The sequence below is a fragment of the Quercus robur genome, chromosome 8 (genome assembly GCF_932294415.1).
Source record: "Quercus robur chromosome 8, dhQueRobu3.1, whole genome shotgun sequence".
Lineage (NCBI taxonomy): Eukaryota > Viridiplantae > Streptophyta > Magnoliopsida > Fagales > Fagaceae > Quercus > Quercus robur.
The window spans coordinates 66,026,590-66,050,158 of NC_065541.1; the positions used below are offsets into that span (position 1 = coordinate 66,026,590).

The following is a 23,569-nucleotide window of genomic DNA, read 5'->3' on the forward strand; positions in this document are numbered from 1 at the left end:
TTTAGCTAATCTACTATATACAAAAAATTACATCTACCTTAGTACTTATTCTATTTTATTACTATTTTCTTTCTTCTCAAATATATTTTTTAACCCATCCTTCCCAAGGTTTGAATAAAATAAGATTTTTATTAGGTGTATTGACTCTTGAGTGACCGGTGCTCAATAGATATATTGAGAACATTGTTCATTGTTAACTTTTTGGGACAAAATATTGAGGCTGATGTGAGGAAATTTTCAATAAATTTAGTTTTTTTATTATTATTATTAAATGTTGCTTTAGCTAGGCCGATCAAAAATTTTATTACAAAATATTTACAAAACATAACAATAAAGGTAATTTGATAGGTACATCAATTATAATAAAAGATTCTTATAAAAAAATTATAAAAAAAGATTTTTTTAAAATATTATAAATAGAAGTTGAGAGAAACATAAGTACTGTAGTTAAATTCATTAATCATTACTCTTTTTTTTTGAGTAAAATTAACCATTACTTAACAGTACACAACTATTAACACATCAAAAAACAGTGCTCCACTTTCTCTGAATTATTCCATATGATGCTAAATTTTAACATTCTTTGTTCTTCCAAAGCAAAGCCAAAAAAGAAAAAGTAATTAATAACTATCCAAAAAAAAAAAATTATTAAAAAGGAAAGTGTCCGCTTGTTTCGCATGTAGGTAATGAATTAATCACACTGAAAATTATTAAGTCCTTACGTTAAAACATATTTTTCATCCATAAAATTTGGTCAGGATTCGATTTTAAATTTTCTCAAAAAATTAAGAATAATAATTTGACATTTTTTCTGCATGACATTAAAAAAAATTATATATAAATGAGTTTTACATAAAAATAAAATAAAAATATGAGTTTTAATGATAGGTTAAAAAGTTCATGTGAACTGAACCAAATGTAACGGTAGAAAAATGGAATAACACATTTTATATTTTGTAAAAATAAAATATAAATTTTTTGAATTTAAAAAGGGTTAAAAATGAAGTAAACTTTCTAAAAAAAATACAGATTTCATAGGGTCCGTTTGGATTGAACTTATTGTTGCTGAAACTGAAAACTGAAAACTGAAAATTGAAAACACTGTAGCAAAATAATTTTTAAATGTGTAAATAATGTCATGGGACCCATTTTTAATATTTTTTAATATATGAACAGTGCTGCTACAGTGATAAACAGTGACGGAACATTTTGTGAACAGTAAAAAATGTCTCTGAACAGTAAAATCACTGTTCATGCGCAGAAAAAAAAAAAAAAAGGACTGAAAACGTGTTGCAAAACGTAGACGTAGGATTAAGTTGAATCCAAACGCCCTCATAGTTTTTGATAGAAAGAAGAAAGTAGAAACAAGTAAATTTTCCACAAAAATACTTTATTTTGTCCTTTTGATGGGCCCGATGCCTTAGGACATTTAAAGCATGTATATCAGTGTATAATAGAAAAATATGTAAAATTTACACAGTTTTACCTAAAAATGATTTACACATTAATTTTGTAAGGACACAAAATCTGTAACAGCCCAGCGACGATGTTGGGCTCGTACACGGAAAGTCCCTCACAATAATATTTGTAGAGAGTGGGGTTAAAAAGCCAGCGTTGGATCACAGGATGGCATTTTTGGGCCGGACTTTAGATGAACCAACATGAGATAAAGCTTTGGGCTGGATATTCAGGCCCTTCGATCTTGCATTGAGGAGGATCTGGCTCCTCGGATACTGTCCGAGGAGCGGTGGTGTTGTCCCCGATTGCCCGTCGGCGGGTTTTTTAGGTGATGTCCGGCGTATATTCTTCAGACATTCTCTTTCATCAAGTTCTTTTTCAGGAGCTCCCTGGGAGTCCCTTTCTTGGTCACATAACATTTTCTTTTATACTAGCCTACGTTCGTCGTCCTTCGTCCACGTGTAGGGTCGATCTTTCCAGGGCAGATATCTGTCCCATCAGTCTAATCCCTGAATTGTGGGAGATGGTCCATAAAGCCTAAAAATCCGGCTCTGTCTGGGGAGATGTCATGTCAATGAAGGATATTTAAATACTATTTCCGTGAGATATTTTCTGATCTTTCAAGTCTGCCTGTATCTCATTCTTGTCAATGGGGTTCTGGGCTTTCCGAGGACTGAGTGGTCCTCGGACGTACCTTTGAACCACACCGGGCTCACTATTTTTGGGCTTGGGCCCTGGCCTCCTTTAGTTTGGTGACCTGTGGACTCCCCATAAGCGAGCGAGCCGGGCCCATAGACCATTGGGCCCCACAAATTTGTATATAATTATGTATGTTTACAAGTTTGCTACATTAACTCTTTAAATTTATAATGAAACTATTTATTTTGTATTTAGTTTTTTTTTTTTCTTTATGTATCTCGAGGTTAAAAGAAGAGAGTGAATGGTGAATGGTGGTTGTTGTATATGAAAAAAAATAAACAATTAAAAAAATCAAGAAAATTTATATTTTAATTAAATGTAGTGTAATATGGATAATTTTATGCGGCGTATTTTAAAAAGTGAGTATATAAAATAGAATAAGTAAGTTCTTATGTTAAAATAGACAAAAAAATTTACATAAACTAATGCAAATGCTCTTATTAATGAACTATTTTTTAAAAAAAAAAAAATTTAATACTATTTTAATGAGAAATGTAAAAATTTATTAAAAATATTATTTATTTTTTTCTATAATAATTTTTAAAAAATAATTTATAAACCAATGTGATAGAGGCATCAGTTATCTTTTTAGTTATAATTGTTACTATTATCAAGTGAGCCGTATTATAGAAAACAGGACCCCGCTTAATTGTACCAAAATAAAATTTAAATTATAAATAAAAATTTTTAAAATAAAAATAAATAAATAAATAAGAGAGAAGGAAGAAGAAAGGTACTATACTGCTACTTAATTCCATGAATATTATAGTCAAGATGATATGAAATGAGGAACATTTGTCAAATTAATATCGGTGTGAATGTGATTTTACTCTTTTTCTTTTTATTATTTCTTTTGGTTCTTACTTTTGTTTGGCAAGTAGCGGGCATAGATTTCTTGGAACTTTTCACCTTTTCTTTTGGAAAAGGTGAGCCTAGATCCCTGGAAGACCTTGGAGAGGACGGTTTTGAAACCTTACGCATTAAGATTTAAGATAGAGAAAGTAATACCATACAAAAAATTTGTCAAATTATTTGTTTATTGATGTGCTAGATTATTAATAGTAGGTAAAAAAAGTGATATTAGTGATGAATTTAGATAAAAATTAAAAAAAATTTGCTGGTTCAACTAGTATGAAAAATATTTTTAAATTTTTTTTTGTGTAAATAACATTTTCTAAGATGTAAACAAATGAACCAAAGCTTAGATTTTCATTAGTATTTGGGAGTTGGGACCGAAGCTCTGTTAGATGTATTTTATCAAAAGATTTGATAGGTTTAAAAATTGCTTATTTATAGTATTATATTTGTATAGTGTTTATCAAAATATATAGTTTTTAGTAAATTTATATTAAAAAAAAAAAAATAGAGAGAAGAGGCTCTATGCTGGGTCCAGGAAAATTTGGAATTGAAATGTGGGCCATGTCTTTTATCAAGCATTTGATCCATTCTACGTGAATTAATCAGTAGCTAATCAATTAGTGTTGTAACTTGTAACAATGAACACAGAATTTAAACGAAGGATAGCACGTAGTTGAAGAGGATTAAAGGAAATAAATACATCCTCGCGAAGAAAATGATATGGAGGCCCAAAATGTTATACTCAAAACTGATAGGATAAAGAAAGATGCGGATGTATTGGAGGGGAAAAATGGGCTTTTGCCCTTATTTTGTAATAATCTAGCACAATATCTTTGTTTTGAAACTATTAAGTACTGTATTCCTATTTTGAAACTCGATTTAAAAAAAAAAAAAAATCAAGTTACAAGTGGAACTCAACATTAACAATGTCAAGTTATATGCATATTTTGCCACTTAATTATAAAATTAAAAAAAAAATTTAAGTGAAACTCGACTTTGCTAAAGTCGAGTTTCAATTAAAAATTTACATATAACTCGATTTTGAGGATATCGAGTTTTATATAGAACTCGATTTTATTAAAATCAAGTTTCAAAAACAAGGACACAGTGCTTAATAGTTTCAAAATAGGAACATTGTGCTAGATTTTTTTAAAAATAAGGGTAAAAACTCATTTTCCCCTCTATATTGGAGAAGTCATTGTCTCATATGTATCCTGACTTGGAATTTCATGAAGCACTCCATAAGGAGAAAGACAAATTAAACATTTAATTGTAGCAATCATGAACAAATAAAGTCCCATAAATATCTAGGGTTTGTTGAGATACTGCTTATTTGTTGAAAACTAAAAACTTATAACTAAAAACACTGTAGAAAAATATTTTTTAAACAACCAAAACACTATTCATGCATTTTGTGCAACTTGGCTGGTCCATGAACAATGCCATGAGACCAGCCAAAACACAAACACAAACGCTGGCCGCAGTACGCAAATGCACACCTAGTGAACACCTTATTGATGTAATGGAAAATGTTGTAAATGTGCTACTTGTAAGAAGATCTCAAAACTTCTTGCCAATGAACCAACTTATGTGATATTAGGGTAAGCAAAAAATATGAGTGAGTAGTAGTGAGACTTGATATGGTAGTCTCTTTTAAGTCTTAGGATTTGTTTGGTTAGACATTTTGGGAGATTAAAAGAGTGTTTTTAAAACTCAAAATTTTGTTTTGCAACTATAGCTCCTCATAGCTTTTTTACAAAAACTCATTTTAAACTCAAAATACAGTTTCCCAACAGCTTATACAAACGCACCCTTAGCCAAATTAACAAGCTTCATGAAATTCTGCCACAGGTACATATCCAATGTAAATTCTAGCCATAGGGACATTGGGTTAAAGCCAGAAGATCATAGTTAATGGCAAACTGATCTTTTCGATTGTTGCAGCGAACCTTGTTTAAGTTAGTACACTAAACCCCTTTTTCCCTACTTATAGTAGGCATGTTATTATGGGGGTCCAAGATAAAAGTTAGGATCTAAGTTCCTCAAAAAAAAAAAAAAAAAAAAAAAAGTTCTAACTAATATATATACATGCGAGGTCATGTCTGCATATATCATTGACTGCTTAGAAAATTCAATCAAACTTATTACCGTTTGATCTTATCATTTGGGTTAGGATTTTAGCACATCAGATTCTTAAGAAATATTTATGATCACCAATTAGGTATTCTTATTTTGTTACAGGCTTCAAGACCTAGGTCTACCCTTGTGGAACATTTTCGTGGATAGCTAACCTGATATTAAAGGGAAAAATATATAAGCTTGTAAGAACATCTCCAATGGTGTAGCTAAATGCATAAAAATCTCTATAATAAAGAATGACACCATAAATGATGGGCTACTGTTCATTCTTCAAATATTTTTTTTTTCTATTATAATAATCAGATATTGAATAAAAAAAGGTTAGAAGATGTGTAGTTGTTAAAAAAAGAATAAATAATGAATGAAGAAATAATATTTAAATGAGATAGAGAATCTGTTAGAAAGTGTATTTGAAAAAAATGGTAGTTAAAAAGTAAAAGTCACTGTTCATTCTCCAAATGGTACAAAAATTTGTCTAATCTGCTGGAAATGCTCTAAAACATTGTGATGGGATCATCATAACTAACATGCTAGTTGTCAACATAAATTGTAAATCAATTTTGAAGTACAGCTCGTGAAAGATCAATCAATTATCTAATGTCATACTCCCTCTTCTGTGGTTGATGCTGCTACACCTGTTGCATGAGAAGGAAATTAAGGGAAATTTTTAACATAGAGGTACTTCCTTGGCCATCAAAGAAGTGCTTTAGTATGCAGAACAAAACATTAGCTTCATACTATCTTTGTTTTGTTTGGTAGAGAGATTCATATGATGACTTCTCTCACTTATCTCATGTGTTGATGCTGCGTACTAGTTCAAGAGTGGCGAGCTCGACAGGCTTCGATGGTAGGTGTGCAGTACAACAATTGACTACATCTTCTGAACTCTCTTGTTACTTGCACATGGGGAGTTTCTTTCTCAGCTAATAGAGCACCAGAACACAATTTGTGGAAAATAAGGTTTTTAATAAACTCGAAAGATATTTCCATTTCCCACAACCCAGATAATCAAATCGACTTTATCCATTTACACAAGTTAGGCTAGTGATAAGTAAGGAACTACTTGAACAATCTATCACTGACTCAGAAGATAAATGACCCAATATTAAAAATCCTACTTCTGAACTTAATTTACTTGATGCATTTTCCATTTCTAATAAACCAAGTTAATTCCTGCTTGACTTGAGCAATAGATTTTGCTCAAGATTTCTCTTTGCATTGTTTAAGTGGGCTTTCTACAACTTTTAACTTTAAATTCAACCCTACGCAGGTTGTCAAAGAAGAAAGATGATTCCTCCACCATACCAATTCATGAAGCCCTGAATCCCCTATATGATGACTGTCTGTAAATTCGACTTGCATACCAGTTGTAGGTATATGGCATATACATGTGTTGAGAGTGAGATTTGTATGGCATTACGGAAAAGGTAGTTCAGAAGTATGCATCAGCCCATCCAGGCTAAATGAATATTACATGGCAAAAATATAACTCGATCATTTAGAGCTTATATCGTGACAGAGATAATTGTATGAGATGAACCCTTGTTGGTGTTGGGATATCTATGCTGTAAGTAAAAATCTAAGATCCACCTATTTAAGAAGTGATTGCTCTGCAAGACTACAACATACAATTTGCCATCATAATTTACACTGACCCACTTTTTTCTGCATATTTGGCCACTAAAAACCATCTGAAGTTATCTCTATTATAAATTGAAGAGGCCAATAAAATTAACTGAACATATGTATTCTTTCTCCATGGAGAACAAATACTTGAAGCAATAACTACAAAATGACGCCTACTACCCCAAGTACTATTTCAAGCGAACACTGGACACAAATCAGTGATGTTGTGTTTGCAGTATACAACATGACTCTCCCCACCTCCAATACTCCTGACTAAAAACTTCTGGATCAGGAATATGGTTCAAACTAGCAAAATCAAGTCATGACACAGCATTTTCTGTTTTAGCAATGGAAGCCATCCAAAATTGAACTCAGCTAGAAGGAAGAGCCGGCTGTCGCTGAAAATCATGTTATGAAGGCAATGCCAACAAGGAAAAAGAAAATAAGAATATTTCCTTCCTTTCTTGAAGAAGTAACTATAATTCATCTTTGTGAGTCTGTTTACCATCATTCCCCAACGAGAAGAGCTGGAAAAGCTGTGATAACTTAGAAGGTTTCTGCTCTGGTGCTTCCCGCTTTACCATGCAGACTTGATTATAATTGGACTTTAGATGAGGATAAACTATGTTTTCCTGAAGGGAGGCAAATAATAAAATAAATTCTATAATCAGAATATGGCAAGTGATGATTTCTTTGAGTATTAAGATTGGGATTATATTAGTACCTTAAAAAGTTCAAATGGACAGAAATCACTGTCACAACCCTATTCAACAAACAACAAAATGTTAATGAGCAAACACCAGAAAGACATATTGCACACAAGGAAAAGGACTTGTAACCATTTAGCCTGATGCAACAGTAAAGAGTACAAGGAAGGAAACACAAGATACCAAAAGATTCAAGAATTACGGTCTGATTTCAATGTGGGGTCTATGTGCCATCTTTCTTAGGGTGTTCTGGGCATCTTTATTTATTACGCTTAGTATTAAGTTTCTTTAAGTTAATTAGTTAAAAAGTTGTTGGTTTAGTTTTAAATTTTTAATAAAGTTTTGCTAAAATAGGGGTATTTTGGAAATTTTTAGATATTTTGGAATGAGCTGTACTGAGGTCCATCAGTCTTACTTTATGTTTTGAGTCCTTTTTCTATTTGGTCTATAAGTTATTAATTACTTTTCCTTGTTATTAGGAATCCTATTTTTTCTGAGAAAAGGTTATTAGCAGTCCTAGTCCTTTTAAGAGTAAAATATTGGTAGTAGCCTACAAAAGAGTCTTTATGAATTCAAGGGAAAATTAGTGAGATTGATTTTAATAAAATTCCATTTTATTGTTCCTAGGGTTTATCTTGCTTTGTTTCTTGTTCGAGAAAGTCTAATCTCACAACATTTTCACAACACCTTGATTTGAGTTGTGGTGGGTTCAGGTATAATCTTTCTTTATTTTATTTTATTTTATTTTGACCTATGAAGCTGACACCTCAGCTTGTTGTAAAAATGCTACGAGATTCTGTTATGCCCGTAGAAGAACTCTTCTTGTTCTATCCAATGTTTTAACACCAAACAGCCATTAAACTCATTCAAGATCCAATATTTTTATACCCTACCCAAACCCTTAACATCTAACCCTAATCAAGAACCCTTCAAAATCTCATCTAGAACCATAATTTAGTGTTGAATTCCTAAAAAACCTACATCAAAATTGGTATCAGAGCTCAATAATGCATCTATCCAGCATCAGAGACAGATGAACTACAGCTTAAAATAGTGGATATCCAAAACTTTGACAATCGGAATGATGACAGAATAGTCAATACACTCACTAATATTTACTCTGCAATTCATATTTTACCAAAGTCCTCTGTGTTAAATTTAAAAGGTGGATCTAAAATCCCAAATATATTAGTAGTCATAGATAAAAATAGGAGGGAGTGGGAAATGCTCACTGGCAATGGAATGGGATCTTCATTGTGCAGTACTTGCACAAAGTACTGGCTTGAAGAGTTAGCTTGACAGCTGTACAGAACCAGCATGTTATTCCCAGCAAAAGGAGCCACAACGCTACCCCTCCAATTTCTCTGTTGGGGTGGCTTTGGAGGTGGTTCCAAGGATTTTTCTTCTTGTATTTGTTGAAATCCTGTAATTATAAAGATAGAACCTACTAATAAGACAGCCCATAGCAGAACCCAGGAACCAGAAACAATTATGCTTGAAAACTGCTTCCAGATCACACACAAACACATCATTAGAGAAAATTAGAATGTTAAGCACTCACCAGATCCTTCACGAAAAAGTCCAAGAAGACATGAGAAGGGAACAACAGTTTCCGCATGTGCAAACCGAAGTCGTGCCTTTTCATAACTTCCAGGAGCATGTTTTTCTACAAAGACAGAAGTGGCAAAAGAATTACTGCCAGAGGGAATTATGATAGCTTTAGAATGAAGATGAGGCTCCTTTTTTTTTCTCAAAAAAGCTTGGAAGTAGATTTACAAAATCTTCCCTAATAAATGAACAATGTCCAAATATAGATGCAAGGTGGATTTGGGTCTTGAGTCTTGACATATATTACACATGTTTCTACTTTTCTTTTTTTGATAGGTAATAACAGACTATTAGTGATAAGGATTAATATCATCAAAAAGGAGTGCAAGACTAAGGGCCAATCTAACAGTTATTGACATATGCCCGTAAGATGACGTTATCAAGTAGCCGTGCCAGGCCTACCCTGCTTAACTAAACTTCCCCACTTTGAGCCACCACTGGCTGAATAAAAATAATAAAAGTAAAAAATCTCCTATCATTGAATTTGAAGACAGAGAAAGACAATCTGATGCAATACACTAGAGAGAAAACCAGAAAATCTACATTACCTTCTTGAGCCTTGATAGCTTGTTCCATGGCTTGTAAAACATCTTGAAGTAATGGCACTCCCATTTTATAGTTCAATGAATTACCATAACCCTTCAATATAAACAGCTCCAGGTCGTCTGTCCACTCCAACAAAGAAATCTAAACACAATTATAAATTTTGCATATTAGAAAGCCTATAAAAAAAAGATACAAGAATGATTTCCTAATTTATATTACTTTAAAAAAGATACCAAATTTTACAAAAAATATCTCAATTATAAAGGGGGAAGAACATATATTCATTTTCTTCCAGTGTCAAATCAAACGTATACAAACTCTGTTATTTTTCAGCCAAATAACAAAGACATCAATAGCCTTAATTAGCAACAATTTATTAACAATAGCAGGTGACATTGCAGATTAAAAAAAAAAAATCTCATAGAGAAGAAAACTAGAAGTTGCACATGACTTACCAAGAAAAACAATCAGGCAAAACAAGAATGAAATATTTAATCACATCAGATTATATAAATATATATCTCACGTACCTCAGAAGGGGTGAAAAGACTACAAGCTTGATCAGTTATGTCCAACAAAGATGCTTCCTGCCAAATTGGAAAACCAGCACGATAATTGCAAAAGGAGGTGAATCTCAATTGAACATCAACCATAATTTATTCTAGACACATGCAATAACCAGAATTTGGTCAGTCAAAAAATGGAAAGGAAAAAAGTGCTTACCTGTTTGCATAAAAACCAGAGAGAAGAAGTATCTTGCCTCATAAAATTCAGCATGTAACGACTCACTAAGGAAGAGGTAATTTCATCAAGAATAGGCTCCTTAAGCTTACCAACAGCAGGCTCCTGCTTTTTCCTGAAATCCTGCATCAGTGTATGTAAATTAACGTGACTGCAATGTAGCTACACCACCCAAAAATCTATGAACTAGCCTTCTCTTTTAGGGGGATTAGTGATAGGTAAATACAACTCATGCACCCATACATATAGAACACTTTCTTTTTTTATAACGTGGGAAACCTTTGTAAAGAAGAACCCTGAAACTGCCAAATAAGATAACTTTAGGTGCCAATCCTTTCTTCTTCTTCTTCTTCTTCTTTTTTTTTTTTTTTTTTTAAGATGGGAACAAGTCTATCAATATAGGTTCAAGAAACATCATTTAAGGGAGCCTAAAAGACAAGAGAAAGGCAAAATTCAGATGCAGATAAAGGCAGTGAAGGAAAACATTTTATCACCAAAAAGAAGAGTCCATTGTAAATTACAAAAAGTAACGCAAACAAGTGCGACCTTTTGTATTCTTCTATAGCCTAAAATGGGTGAATACTCCTAGTATAACAGGAGCTAATGTGTTTTTTAGTTCAGAAAAATATGATGGCCTTATCCAGCATGAATATCTAACCAACATAATCAATCATAGGCATTTCTCTACATATCATAAATACCTTGTAGTTTTCACAAGATTCATAAAACCTTAGCAATAAATCACTTGCACGGCTTTCACCAGTAACAGCAAAAGCTCGGTGACGTCCTGGTCCAAGACTTCCTGTCCCGATAAAAAGCCCCATTCCAAATGCCACCGCACTAGCTGATGCCCGAGGAATCTATCTCATTAGAAGACAAAGATATATAAGTTCATGGGGCCTAACCAGAAAAGAGAAGAATCCTAGACCATCACAGCCAAAATGATGCAATCAACCTTGACCAGTTTGGCACCTCAACCCAAAAAAGAAATTTATGGTTATTCAGTGAGAGACCCAAAAGCACCATAAGCAAAACTCCAAAATGAGAAATGATAATAAACCAGCAGATTATTACTTGCTGCCAATTTCTCACATAGTCTCTCATAGCAAAACCTTGAGTAAACATTTCAATAGAAGGAATTTTTTACATGATTGAACGAAAGAAAACTTAAAACACAGCTCACCTGAGTTGCCCTTATTGTATAAACATCGGGGTGGTACTCCTCATTAAAGAGATCTGGGAATTTTTCTCTAATCCTGATTCCAAGATCATACAATTCTTCCTCTCCCTTGCTAATTAGTTCTCCACCCTTCAGCTTTCCTTTCCAAGGAGATTTCCATCCTTGTATCCAGGAAGGAACTTTTTGTAAAGACAATTTCCGTTCTTCTGCATCTCTTAGAAGTACTTCCAGACGAGCTTCCAAATTGTCCAACTCTTTTATCCGTTTCTTAGTGGGAGAGCGAGTTCCATGCCTTGCCTGACAATAAAAGCTGCATTAGGTGTTTTTTAGTTTACAAAAACATAAATTAACTTCGATATTGCCCCTTTCCAAAATCCTATCAATCCATTTTGAAATGAGTGAATTGAATTTTTCAAGGTCATCAATAATTTGAATAGATATCAAAATGCCAATAGTCAGTGTTTGATTAAATATTAATGACACAAAATAATCCAATCCCCTCATTTCAAAATAGATAGATAGTATTTCAAGAACTCTATAGTGGAGTTACCCCAAGAACACTACTATATTCAAATTCTCAATCTAAAACTGTTAAGTAAAATTACCACAAGATTTATGTGGATAGGAGTACACCCGTCGGGAATATTGGAAGCTATAATGGAATTATCAGCAATTCCTTTCACAGCACCGTATCTGCACAGAAACATCAAGAAACATAGCCATTAATTAAACAACACCAGAAACTCAATCATATGCTCTACCACTCTTTTGCACGACACTACCATGTTACCGCATTACTACACATGTAAAAGCAATTCATATTACATCGAATCATCAAATGAAGCTTTTTTTTTTTTTTCCTATTATTTTTACTGATTCTCATTTGGCTCACCACTGATCACTTTCTTATCTATCACTAACAACTTGCCAGATATGAAAATTTTAATGTCTTTAGACTTATTGATTCATATTACATCAAAATGTGAGGGTTTTCTTTTCTTGTTTTTTAATTCTCTCATATGCCACAACAATAGGAAAAAAAAAAAAAAACACAATCATTCTAACATTCTAATTTTTTTCCTCCACTTTCTCGGCAGCCAAACAGGGTAGTAAGATCAATGGATCTGTTTATTAAGTACCACTAAATCTCTCAAAATGCTACAACCGAATCAGCAATTAAGCGCATAATAAGATTAAAATTTCAGTAACAAAGCGAAACAAAAGAGTTAAAAACCTAAAACGATAAAATTAATTTCTAATTTCATATCTTAACGATTAATGCGTGATCTAGAGAGAGAGAGAGAGAGAGAGAGAGAGGGACCTGGTGACGGTAGAGACGTGTTGGCGCACATCGAAAGCTTCTTCAGCATAAGAATAAAGCAACAGAGATAAAAACAGTAGCAGAACAAAATGAATTGCCCTCTTCATACTCTCTGCGTTACTGTGTGTTCAAGTGTTAGCTCTCGCTCGTGAAGGAAGAACAAAGAAAGAAAAGAGGTGCGTGTGAGAATGAGACTCTGATTCTGCGTGTTGTTGGATGGGGAAAGCAAAATAATCCGTGTGCGTCACCAGGGAAATTGTGAATAACGAGCTTTTTCTTTTTCTTTTTTAAATATTCAAAACGTTGACGGCATTGACCGTATCAAAGAATGCCATCTGCCTCTTCTTCTTTTTATGAAAATAAAAACGTAGCACTTATTTTGAGCATTACATCACCACATCACCTTCAATACGTCTTCCTCTCTCAAGCAAATCACTCACTCTAAACTTGTCATGCCCCTCCATTGAGCAGTAAAAAATGTTATGTCTATAATATTTTTATAATATTTTCACAATAAATATTAAGTAACAAGTTATTAATAACTTTTATTATTGTGACAAAAAAGTAATCTCAGTGGTAAATTTAAATTTGAACCAATAACAACTAACCACCTATGATTTGTTATTTAAATATTTTTAACGTAGTACTTCTCTTGAGCATTACATCAACGAGCCAAAATGCCATCATGAATTGGGGAAGAACAAGGGATAAGGGAAAGAAAAACAAATATATAAACAACACAAAGATTATTTTTATAAGAAAAATAATTTCTTAAATTGCAAAAACTTTGTAACTAGTAACATTACTTATTTGGCGTAAATGCATTTTTAGTCCCTATATTTTGCACTTTTTCCATTTTGATCCTTACATTTTATTTTTACCATTTTTAGTCCTTAAACCAATTAACGCGTAACATTTATGTCCTTCCCGTCACCCAACTAATGGGAAAAGCTGAGGTGGCTGACAGAGAAAATTAAAAATTATTTAAAAACATTAAAATAATAATAATAAATTTATTTTGGTATTAAAAAATGCCACATCAATATATAAATTTAAAAACTTAATTTATTAATTTTAACTAAATAAAAAAGCAGAACTAAAAACCAAAAATCACAAAAATTTAGATCTAAAAAGTTTCTTGAACAAAGTTATAAAACAAAATATTTGGAAAATTTTCTTTCTCATTAGAATATTTGGAAAAACAAGTTTTTTCCCCAATCTTTGGTTGGAAACATGTTCAGACCATCTCTTTCTTCCAATTCCATTTCCAATTACAATTCCTAACTAAAACCAAACAAATCCTTATAAACCAATTTCTCTTCTCCACTTATCAAATAATAATAATAATAATAATTCTCTTCCCCTCTCTCTGAGCTATTCCATAGTCCCCATCAAATCTCTCCAAACCTCTATCTCTACCTCCCAATCTCACTCTCTCGACAAGGGTGATGACAACCTTGAGCTTCTCCATGACAAGACCATTCTCGAGTCAACACCGTAGCTTGACTCCTAGGCTTGACCACGGCTTTGTTGGGTGCGAGCCAAGACCGAGTCGAAGTGAGGCAACCGTCTGGGGATCAGATGACTCTTCTAGCAAGTTTGATGGGTTCGAGTTCAATCGGTGGTGGTGGGTTGTTTTTCTCTTAATCTCTGACTTTTTCTTTATCTAAACCCAACTCTCTCTCTCTCTCTCTCTCTCTCTCTCTCTCTCTCTCTTGATTGTTTGATAAGTGTTGTGGTGGTGGGTTTGATCAGTGGAGGTGGTGGTTGGATTTTTCTGTGTTTGGGTAGAAAGAAAATTTATGGGTTTGGGTTTGGGTTCGGGTGGAAAGAAAATTTCTAAGTTTGTGTTTAAGTTTGTTGGTTGGGTTTGTGTTTATGTTTATTGGCTGGGTTTGATCAGTGGGGTTGGTGGCTGGATTTTTCTGTGTTTGGGTAGAGATAAAATTTCTAGGTTTGGGTTCGGGTGGAAAGAAAATTTATGGGTTTGTGTTTAAGTTTGTTGGTTGGGTTGGTATTTATGTTTGCTTGTTTAATGTGACGAATTTTAGTGTTTAGTTTGAAAGAAAATCTTGATTTTCTGGGGAAAATGTTGATGATTGGAGAGAGGACTCAAGGGCATCGATGTGTTATTTTAAATCTTCGATATTTTAAATTTATGGGCAATCAAACATGTTTAGGGAAGAACATGAAGAATGTGAACAGTCATGTTCTTCCCAAAAACTAATGATTTTTTTTTTTAATTTTAATGTTTGTTTATAATTTAATTAATTAATGTGTGTGATTATATTATTTTTTTTATTCCACCATCAGCCACGTCAGCTTTTGCCGTTAGTTGGGTGACGAAAAGGGCCTAAATGTTACGCGTTAATTGGTTTAGGGATTAAAAATGATAAAAACAAAATGTAGGGACCAAAATAGAAAAAATGCAAAATGTAAGGACTAAAAGTGCATTTACGCCTACTTATTTTCCTTTACAATGAGAACAAGGGTTTAAAATCCCTCTCCTCTATTATTGTAACTATCAAATTATTATAACATAATAATTATTGCATTCTTTATTGGATTTAATAGTGACCAATGGACAAAATGCCTACAACAAAAATTAATGGGAGGTAACAAAATCTATTTCTTTAATAAACACGATGCAAATAAATTCTTGAAAACTATGGGTACTGATGGTGTTACAAAAAGCACCAACTCCTGAGCTCGTCCATATGACTCGTCCAATGAAAGACCAACTAGGGCGAACCAAGCGCATGTAGTGGTCGTCCTAGGTGTCCTTATTGACCTCGTTCGTCCTTAGAAGCGCATAGATAGATGAGTCCCTTAAAAAGCTTGTCCATCCTTAGAAACGTTTGGACGGACGAGCTCTACACTTAAAAAGGGAATTAGGTTTCTTTATGATGAATCGTTTCCAACGACAGTAATGGAAACGATTATCAAAGAAACATAACTTCCACGGCAGTTACAGGAGTTGACTCCAAATCCTACGGACTCCTTAATAATAAGGGGAGTTATGAGATGAGTAACTGCTTACAGCGACCTATATAAACACTTCTACTCCTGTGAAGAAGGGTAAGTTCATTCTAGACAATATTCCTAGAATCTTGAAATTCCAGATTTCCTGAAGAAAGAAACTAACTTCATCATCAGAGGATTTGTTGCCGATCATCCTGGTCTCCTCTGACTTTTGTCAATTCTTTTTCAGGTCTGACACATCACACATCATCCTAATCCGCATCATCCAACTTATTGATTTTCCAAGAAACATTGGGTTTAATACCCAGATGCGCACTATATATTAGACCCACACAAAAGTTAAACTTAAAAAATTAAATCCACACAAAATTTAGTCCAACATTAAACCAAATATTAATAGGAACGTATAACAGTTAATCCATGCATCCATGTTTTAAATTCTTGAATTAGAGATGTAGGGAGATGGTACATAATACCCAAATAAACATTGGGCCTTCAAATAAAACAAGCACAGAACGTGTCTCTTTGAGTTATGAAGCCTCCTTACAAAGGCACATACCCCAGAGTACTGACCAAAGGTAAAATAAGAAGTCATCAAATACATCCTAAAGACCTTGAACCTTGGAATCCAACCTAACAAGGTTCATCACCCTTGATTCAAGCATGAGCAAACCACTAGAAATGACCAAGGTAAAAGCCTATTGAATATACTGCCCACACCAATTGTAGTTTGTGTTCTAAGCTGCCAAAGCATCCTGCCGAGATATGCACAAAATATTTGAGGATGTCTTCTAGATTTTCTTGATAAATCCACAACAACCAACCTAACACAAGGGTGGAGCCAGGGGGGCAAGTGCCCTTCTTGACTCCTCCTAAAATATTCCATATGTACTACTATTAGGAATTTTTAAAAAACGTTTTACCCTCCTTGATGCATAAATTAAACACAAATTAGGAAAAAAGCTTCCTCGCCCTGCTAAAATAAAGGAAAAATGACAAGCTTACCTAATGCCCAATAAGTCAATGACACTGTGTAAGGGGAAAACAAAAAACAAAAAAACAAGGAAAAAGCTTCCTGACACAAGCAAGAATAAAGGGAAGAGTTTCCCTGGGCTCATTTGGGAGGAGGGAATGGAAAGGAATAAAAAGAATCATTTTAGAAAATTTTTCCATTCCCTTGTTTGGGAGTTTTAATGAAGGGAATGAAAAGTCCATTCCTTTATTTGGGAGTTTAAGTGGGAGGAAATGGAATGGGTAGGAGGGAACACTCATTCCTCTCTATTCCTTTAAAACCTCAAATTTTCATTCCCCCCGAAATTAGGAGGAATGAGAGGGAATGAAATTAGATTTAATGATTTTTTTACTAAAACTCCCAAAATACTCTTATATATTCAATTCTTTATTTTAAAATAGGGGTCTAATAGTAATATTGTCATAAAATAATTCCATTTCATTCCCTCCATTATGCTCCCAAACAAAATTACTTACATTTCATTCATTTTCATTCTTTTCCATTCATTTATTTTAAAATATCCAATAAAGGTTACTTAATTCCATTCCATTCCATTTTTTCTCATCCTTTTCTCTTACTTAAATACATTCCATTCCATTCATTTCCATTCCCTTATGATCATTCCATTCTATTCCATTCAATTCCCTTATGAACTCCCAAACAGAGCCATAGGCACAATAACACACACCAAGAGATTTGACTTGTTAGCTGTTAGCTTTTAATTACCATGCACTTAAGCTTAGAAAAATAATAATAATAATCATGCATTTTAGTGTCTTTCTTATGACATTTCAATTGATAGTCCTATATTTTACACAAATTTTTATTTGTCCTCAATTTCTTGACATTTCAATTTTAAATTTTGGGTTTATGTTATGAACAAAATTTTTAATTATTTTGAAAAATAAATAGAAAGTTGAATTTTACCTATAGTTTCAAAAACAATAAAGAAAAGATAGTGAGACGTGTATACAACTTTGCAATTAAATTGCTATACTTTTAATATTTTCAAATTAATTTATTTCCGCAATTTATTTTATAGTATTAACTTAAATGTGTAACTATAGTTTACGTTTAATTAGTTTTTGTATGACACTTATAGTTGCTATTGCTTTCTTTTTTGTTAATATAGATTTTTTTCTGTTTTTTTTAATATTGACTTCTAATCTTGTCTCTCCTGAATTGAAATCTTGACTCCACCACTAACCTAACACGATTGCATTTAATGCAATAGATAACTTATCCAAATAAAACAAAAGGCTCCAAAAATCTTTGTTCATCATAATCTCTGGAAAAGAAGAGCCTAATGGGACATAAGGCTACCCAAATATACCAAGACAACACCTATTATGGTACATACCGGAGAAGAAAATGAAGAAAACCAAGCAAGGGATAAGGATAAAGAAGAAAAAGAAGGGAGAGTATAAAAGAAAAAAGACAGACAAACGAAGAGAAGATTTTTGAACGATTTTACAAAAAGTCAGAAGAGAAAAAATAGAGGAGTGGAATAGACAATGAGCAATGTAATAGTCAAATTATATAAATAAATTCCTTGACACAATTTCACAAAATTGAGAGTTATTTAGTTCTTATTCAAATTCCCCATTGCGGATTGTATGAACCCTTTTTTTTTTTTTTTTTGAAGCAGGATTGTATGAACCCTTAATATAAATTAATTGTGATCATTAGCAAGCAATTAAGCTTGGGTTAATTTCCTGCTTCCACAAGAGATATTAACAAAAACAAGAAGTATAGCACCCCCTTCCATTTTGTTTTCCAAACGTGAGACAAAGTCTTCCTCACCAAAACAACAAAGTTTCACATTGTTCATTCTCAAAAAAAAAAAAAAAAAAAAAAAAAAAAAAAAAAATCACATTGTTGTAAAATAAAATGGTATTGAGAACATATTTTCTTATATTCTGAACTGTATTTTAGAGTTTTTGTCTTTTTTTTTTTTGAGAAACTTGTCTTTTCTTGATTTATCTCCTATACTTTCCCGGCCGAAACTAATGGGGGCCCATTCACATCCAAAAAAGCTAATGAATTTGCGCTCTTGTTGGCAGTTATGGCCCATAAGAGATCTCTTAAATCTTTACCGCCCAGCCCATGTTCCAATACGATATTAGGGTTTTGAAGTCTCTCTGTGTGTCTCTCTCAGAACAAGAGGATCTCACTTCTAAGAGCGCTTGAGCGAGGCTGAGCCACTTCCCCAGAGATCTCTAGCTCACAACACCAAAATGGTTCGTTTCCCACTTCTTTACTCTTTTCATGTTCTCTCTCAGATTCATAATGTTTTTTTATTTTTATTTAAACACAGATTTAGTTTCAAACATATGGTTTTGAAGTTCGTATTTAGATTGTAAAGTATAAACATGTTTATTCGGTTTCGTTTCTCTTAGGGCTTGTTAGGTTTCCCCATTGAATTTGAATTGCGTGATTCAACATTTTGTACTGCCTAATGCATATTTCTCTACCATTTGAATGTGGGAAATAGGAAAAAAATAATTAAAATAAAAGTAAAAAAGTTGGAGCCATTACATAATGTATGTGAATGATGCAAGATTCAATATAGATATGCAAAAAACTCATGTTTAAAAAGGCTACAAAAAACTCATTTTGTAGGTCCCTTAGGATTCAAAGAGACCCAATTACGTGTTTGGTTTAACGTTTATGCAGCAGTCCTAGATTCCATTGTGTACTCATTTATGAATCAACCGACAAACATTTTGTTAATTCTTTGTTTGGATGAGAAATTTTCAAACTAAGCATGTATAAAATGGCTAGTTTTTTTTTTTTTTTTTTCTTCCTTTAGAAAAAGTACGGCCATGAAGAGAGGGAATTAGGTCATTACCCATCTGAATTTACATGCTGTTTTTTTTTTTTTTTTTTTTTTTTTCATAATCTTTTCATGGGTTAGAATTATAATTTAAGTTTTTTGTATTTAAGTTGGATTTTTGGTTTTCTGAACTTCACGCTTATGGCTATAACAGGCTAGAGGATTGAAGAAGCATTTGAAGAGGCTCAATGCCCCAAAGCATTGGATGCTTGACAAACTTGGTGGTGCATTTGTAAGTCAAATTTGAGTGCTTGTTTTCCTTCTGTAATGCTACTTTGCATTGTTCTTCTGTTTATATGTATCATGAATTTTTATTTATTTGTTATTGTTGTTATTATTATTTTCTGTGTAGGCTCCCAAGCCTTCTTCTGGACCTCACAAATCAAGGGAGTGCCTGCCATTGATCCTTATCTTGCGAAACAGGTTGAAGTATGCTCTCACATACCGTGAGGTCATTTCCATTTTGATGCAACGCCATGTACTGGTTGATGGGAAGGTCAGGACAGATAAAACCTATCCTGCAGGTTTCATGGGTATGGCATGAACTGTTCTTACGTGAATTATTGTTCTAATTTTCTGATTTGTGTTTGTGTGCTTATATTCTTATTATGCGTATTATTTTCATGTAAGTTCACACAAAAAGTTGGATATTGAATTTATCGATAAAAAAAGGTCCTTGCAAGTTTTGCAAGGCACACTTAGGCAAAGTTACCAATTAATAGACGTTAAAAGGAAATGCTAAGCTGAATGATATGATGTGAATGGATATAATGGATAACCTCACACATATAAACTGTTGCTACTGCGATATGAAAAAATAGTTCATGGCAATTAGCGATTCTCTTTTACCAGAATTACAAAATTCAATGTTTTGAGGCAGTAAGGTTCACTTCCTTCCATTTTAGTAGTTGAGTAATATTAGTCCTAATATATATTCCATTGTTCTTATTAGTTTGGTATTTACTTTTTTCTGACAGATGTTGTATCAATCCCCAAAACGAATGAAAATTTCCGTCTCCTTTATGACACCAAGGGTCGATTCCGTCTCCACTCAATCAGGGATGAAGAGGCGAAGGTAATTCTGTTCAATCCTCTCAAGTATATTTTCTGCTATCTTTCTATAGGAATGATATGATTTATGTCATTAGAGTGAGTAAATTTAGTCTATTCTAATTAAGAATGATTTATTTTAAGGAGTTGTCAGCGTATGGAAGTGCCATGCATCGAATGCTTTTATGTGAAGAAATATCATATTATTGTGTATGCCAGTTAGTAGAAACCGAATCATATTCTCAGTTGTGGTGCCAAATTGTAGGGAATTATTTTGTATTTTAACCTCTGAACCCTTGCTTTTATTTTGCTTTTGTAGTGTTTTTGTGCTTGTAACTTGTAAGGTTTGTAAACACATGGTAAACAATTTTATAGTGACTTGTGGCTATGTGGAATGATTAATGATTCCTAATTTTTTGGTCATAAATCCTTTAACCGTGCCATTCTGACATTTTCAGTGTGCTTTTGCAGTTTAAGCTATGCAAAGTTCGCTCTGTGCAGTTTGGGCAAAAAGGTATCCCATACCTGAACACCTTTGATGGACGAACCATCCGCTACCCAGACCCTTTAATCAAGGCCAACGACACAATCAAGCTGGACCTGGAGAGCCAAAAGATCACTGAGTTCATCAAGTTCGATGTTGGGAATGTAGTCATGGTGACAGGTGGAAGGAACAGAGGACGAGTTGGAGTCATCAAGAACAGGGAGAAGCATAAGGGGACTTTTGAGACTGTCCATATTCAGGATGCCACTGGGCATGAATTCGCAACTCGTTTGGGCAATGTGTTCAATATTGGCAAGGGGACAAAACCATGGGTATCCCTTCCCAAGGGTAAGGGTATTAAGCTAACCATCATTGAAGAGGCCAGGAAGAGGCTTGGAGCCCAAACAGCGTCCACATCATAAGATATTGTGGTAAAAGTTGTCATGAAGTTTAAAAGTGTTATTTTGTAGTTTGATCCTGGATTTTGGTTCCAATTTTTGTCATGTTTTCCATACTTTAAAGTTGAACAGCCGATCTTAAACTTTTGTTATTTTGAATTAAATTTTGCTGGACTAACTAATGTTGATTGTCTATTTTTTTTTTCTTTACCTGGATGAATTTCTTGGTGTTTCTGGCAAATATCTTGGCAAGTTTCTATTGCAACAAATGCTTTCTGTGGTATATTGAAACCATAATTTTGACTTGGCTGACATGCACGGTAGCTATGGGCAGGTTCATAGTTGAAAGTTTTGATGAGTTCTTAAATGCTTGAGTAGTGAGAAAGTGATAGCAGATGATAATTTTAGCTCCTGAAAGTACGTTTTATAAGAATTTTCTATCCGTTTGTTTTCTTATAGGTTCATTAATCACGTAGTAGTTTTTGAAAGTTACACCTAAAAAATCAAAAGAAATTAAGGTGTCCTAAAACTCAATCAGGTTATACATCAGTATTAATTATATATGAGTAGGGTGTGAAACCCACAGTATCTTAATCAATTTAATAACCGCTTTGCCCTTTTTTGGATTGCCCTTTATGTAATAATGCCCCTGAAACATTGGAGCATCTTTTTCTGCATTGTGAGTGGGCTGCCCAGATTTGGCTTATGGCTCCTCGGCCTCTCGTTATCCACAATTTAGCAAATGTTTCGATTGTGGACTGGATCAAAGCTATTCTTTATCCAAGCTCTAAACTTGGTCTAGATGATGAAATGGCCAGGGAGTTTCAGCTATATGCAGCAATATCTTGTGATCAATTATGGTGGGCAAGAAATAAAGCAACAGTGGAAGGGATTAATAGTAATCCAACAGAGCTTGCTAGACAGATCTACGGGTTTTTCAAGAACACAAGCAAGCTTGGAAGGTGTAGTCCGTAAGGCCAAAAAAAGATGTATCTTGGTCGCCACCTCCTTCCAATTGGATTAAAATGGACTTTGATGCTGCATTTAAGGAAGAAAAAACCACAATTGCAGTGGTTAGTAGAGATTCTATGGGTAATACCTTGAAAGCATGGTCTGACCAGTTTCTTTCCAATAATTCATTGGTGGGGGAAGCTAGAGCAGCTTGGAGTGCCATGATGCTTGCTGCTAGTGAAGGTTATGAGAATATCATTCTAGAGGGTGATGCTTGGAATGTTATTGAGCCAATTTGTAATGCAGATGTTGATCCCCATTGGAGCATTAAATCTTTATGTGATGATATTTTGTATTTTGTAGAGTACTTTAAAAATGTAAAATTTTCTTTTGTTTGTAAAGAGGACAATGTATCTGCCTATCTTTGGCCCAATGGGCAGCTCTTGTAAGTTGGATTGGGCCGGTTTCCATCTCTTAGCTGCCTTATTCGATTTTGCGGGCTTCGGATAGAGATGAAATTTGGCTCCGTTCTTTTGTTTCTCCCCTTGTTCAGGTTGAGCAATAAAGTTCTTATTCAGCAAACAAAAAAAAAAAAAAAAACCACGAACTTGGCAAAAAGAATTAATACCTGATTAAAAAAAAGAATACGACTAATAAGTAATATTAGACCACTCAGCAAAATAAAAAATTATAAAAAGTTTTCAGCCCGAATTTCTTGGACCATGGGGTGCTTTTACCTTCTTTGAAACGGTCAAAGAATATTCATATTGCATCCACCTCTTTTTTTTATTTTTTTGGAAAGTATATCGCATCTTGTTATATCACGAACGGTATCGAATATTTATATCGCATCCTAAACAAACGAGTCACAAGTGACTGATATGTATATCCAATATTCAGCTACCAAAATTAATTGAAGCAGGCAGTATTGATACCAGGAAATTGCTACCAACACTGAAACAATCCACCAATT

General features: G+C 33.5%; 2 protein-coding genes across 3 annotated transcripts; one reads left to right on the forward strand and one right to left on the reverse strand.

Annotated features, from left to right (window-relative positions):
• Window positions 1–6,862: 6,862 nt before the first annotated feature.
• On the reverse strand, window positions 6,863–13,160 carry LOC126697774 (uncharacterized). 2 transcript variants are annotated; one of them, XM_050394874.1, is made up of 12 exons: window positions 12,884–13,160; window positions 12,168–12,255; window positions 11,566–11,859; window positions 11,084–11,242; window positions 10,365–10,505; window positions 10,172–10,228; window positions 9,644–9,782; window positions 9,049–9,153; window positions 8,720–8,910; window positions 7,505–7,543; window positions 7,286–7,412; window positions 6,863–7,178 (listed from the first exon to the last, which is right to left on the reverse strand). In XM_050394874.1, the coding sequence occupies exons 1-12, from the start codon at window positions 12,988–12,990 to the stop codon at window positions 7,156–7,158; spliced, it is 1,470 nt and encodes a 489-aa protein (XP_050250831.1). In that variant the 5' UTR covers window positions 12,991–13,160; the 3' UTR covers window positions 6,863–7,155. The 2 variants fall into 2 exon arrangements, with proteins under 2 accessions (XP_050250831.1, XP_050250830.1); XM_050394873.1 differs by having other exon boundaries at window positions 6,863–7,412.
• Window positions 13,161–18,967: 5,807 nt separating this feature from the next.
• On the forward strand, window positions 18,968–21,827 carry LOC126697775 (40S ribosomal protein S4-1). Its single transcript, XM_050394875.1, has 5 exons — window positions 18,968–19,117; window positions 19,868–19,945; window positions 20,066–20,246; window positions 20,691–20,788; window positions 21,235–21,827. Exons 1-5 carry the CDS (start codon window positions 19,115–19,117, stop codon window positions 21,667–21,669), a joined length of 795 nt encoding a protein of 264 aa, XP_050250832.1. The 5' UTR covers window positions 18,968–19,114; the 3' UTR covers window positions 21,670–21,827.
• The last annotated feature ends 1,742 nt before the right edge of the window (window positions 21,828–23,569 follow it).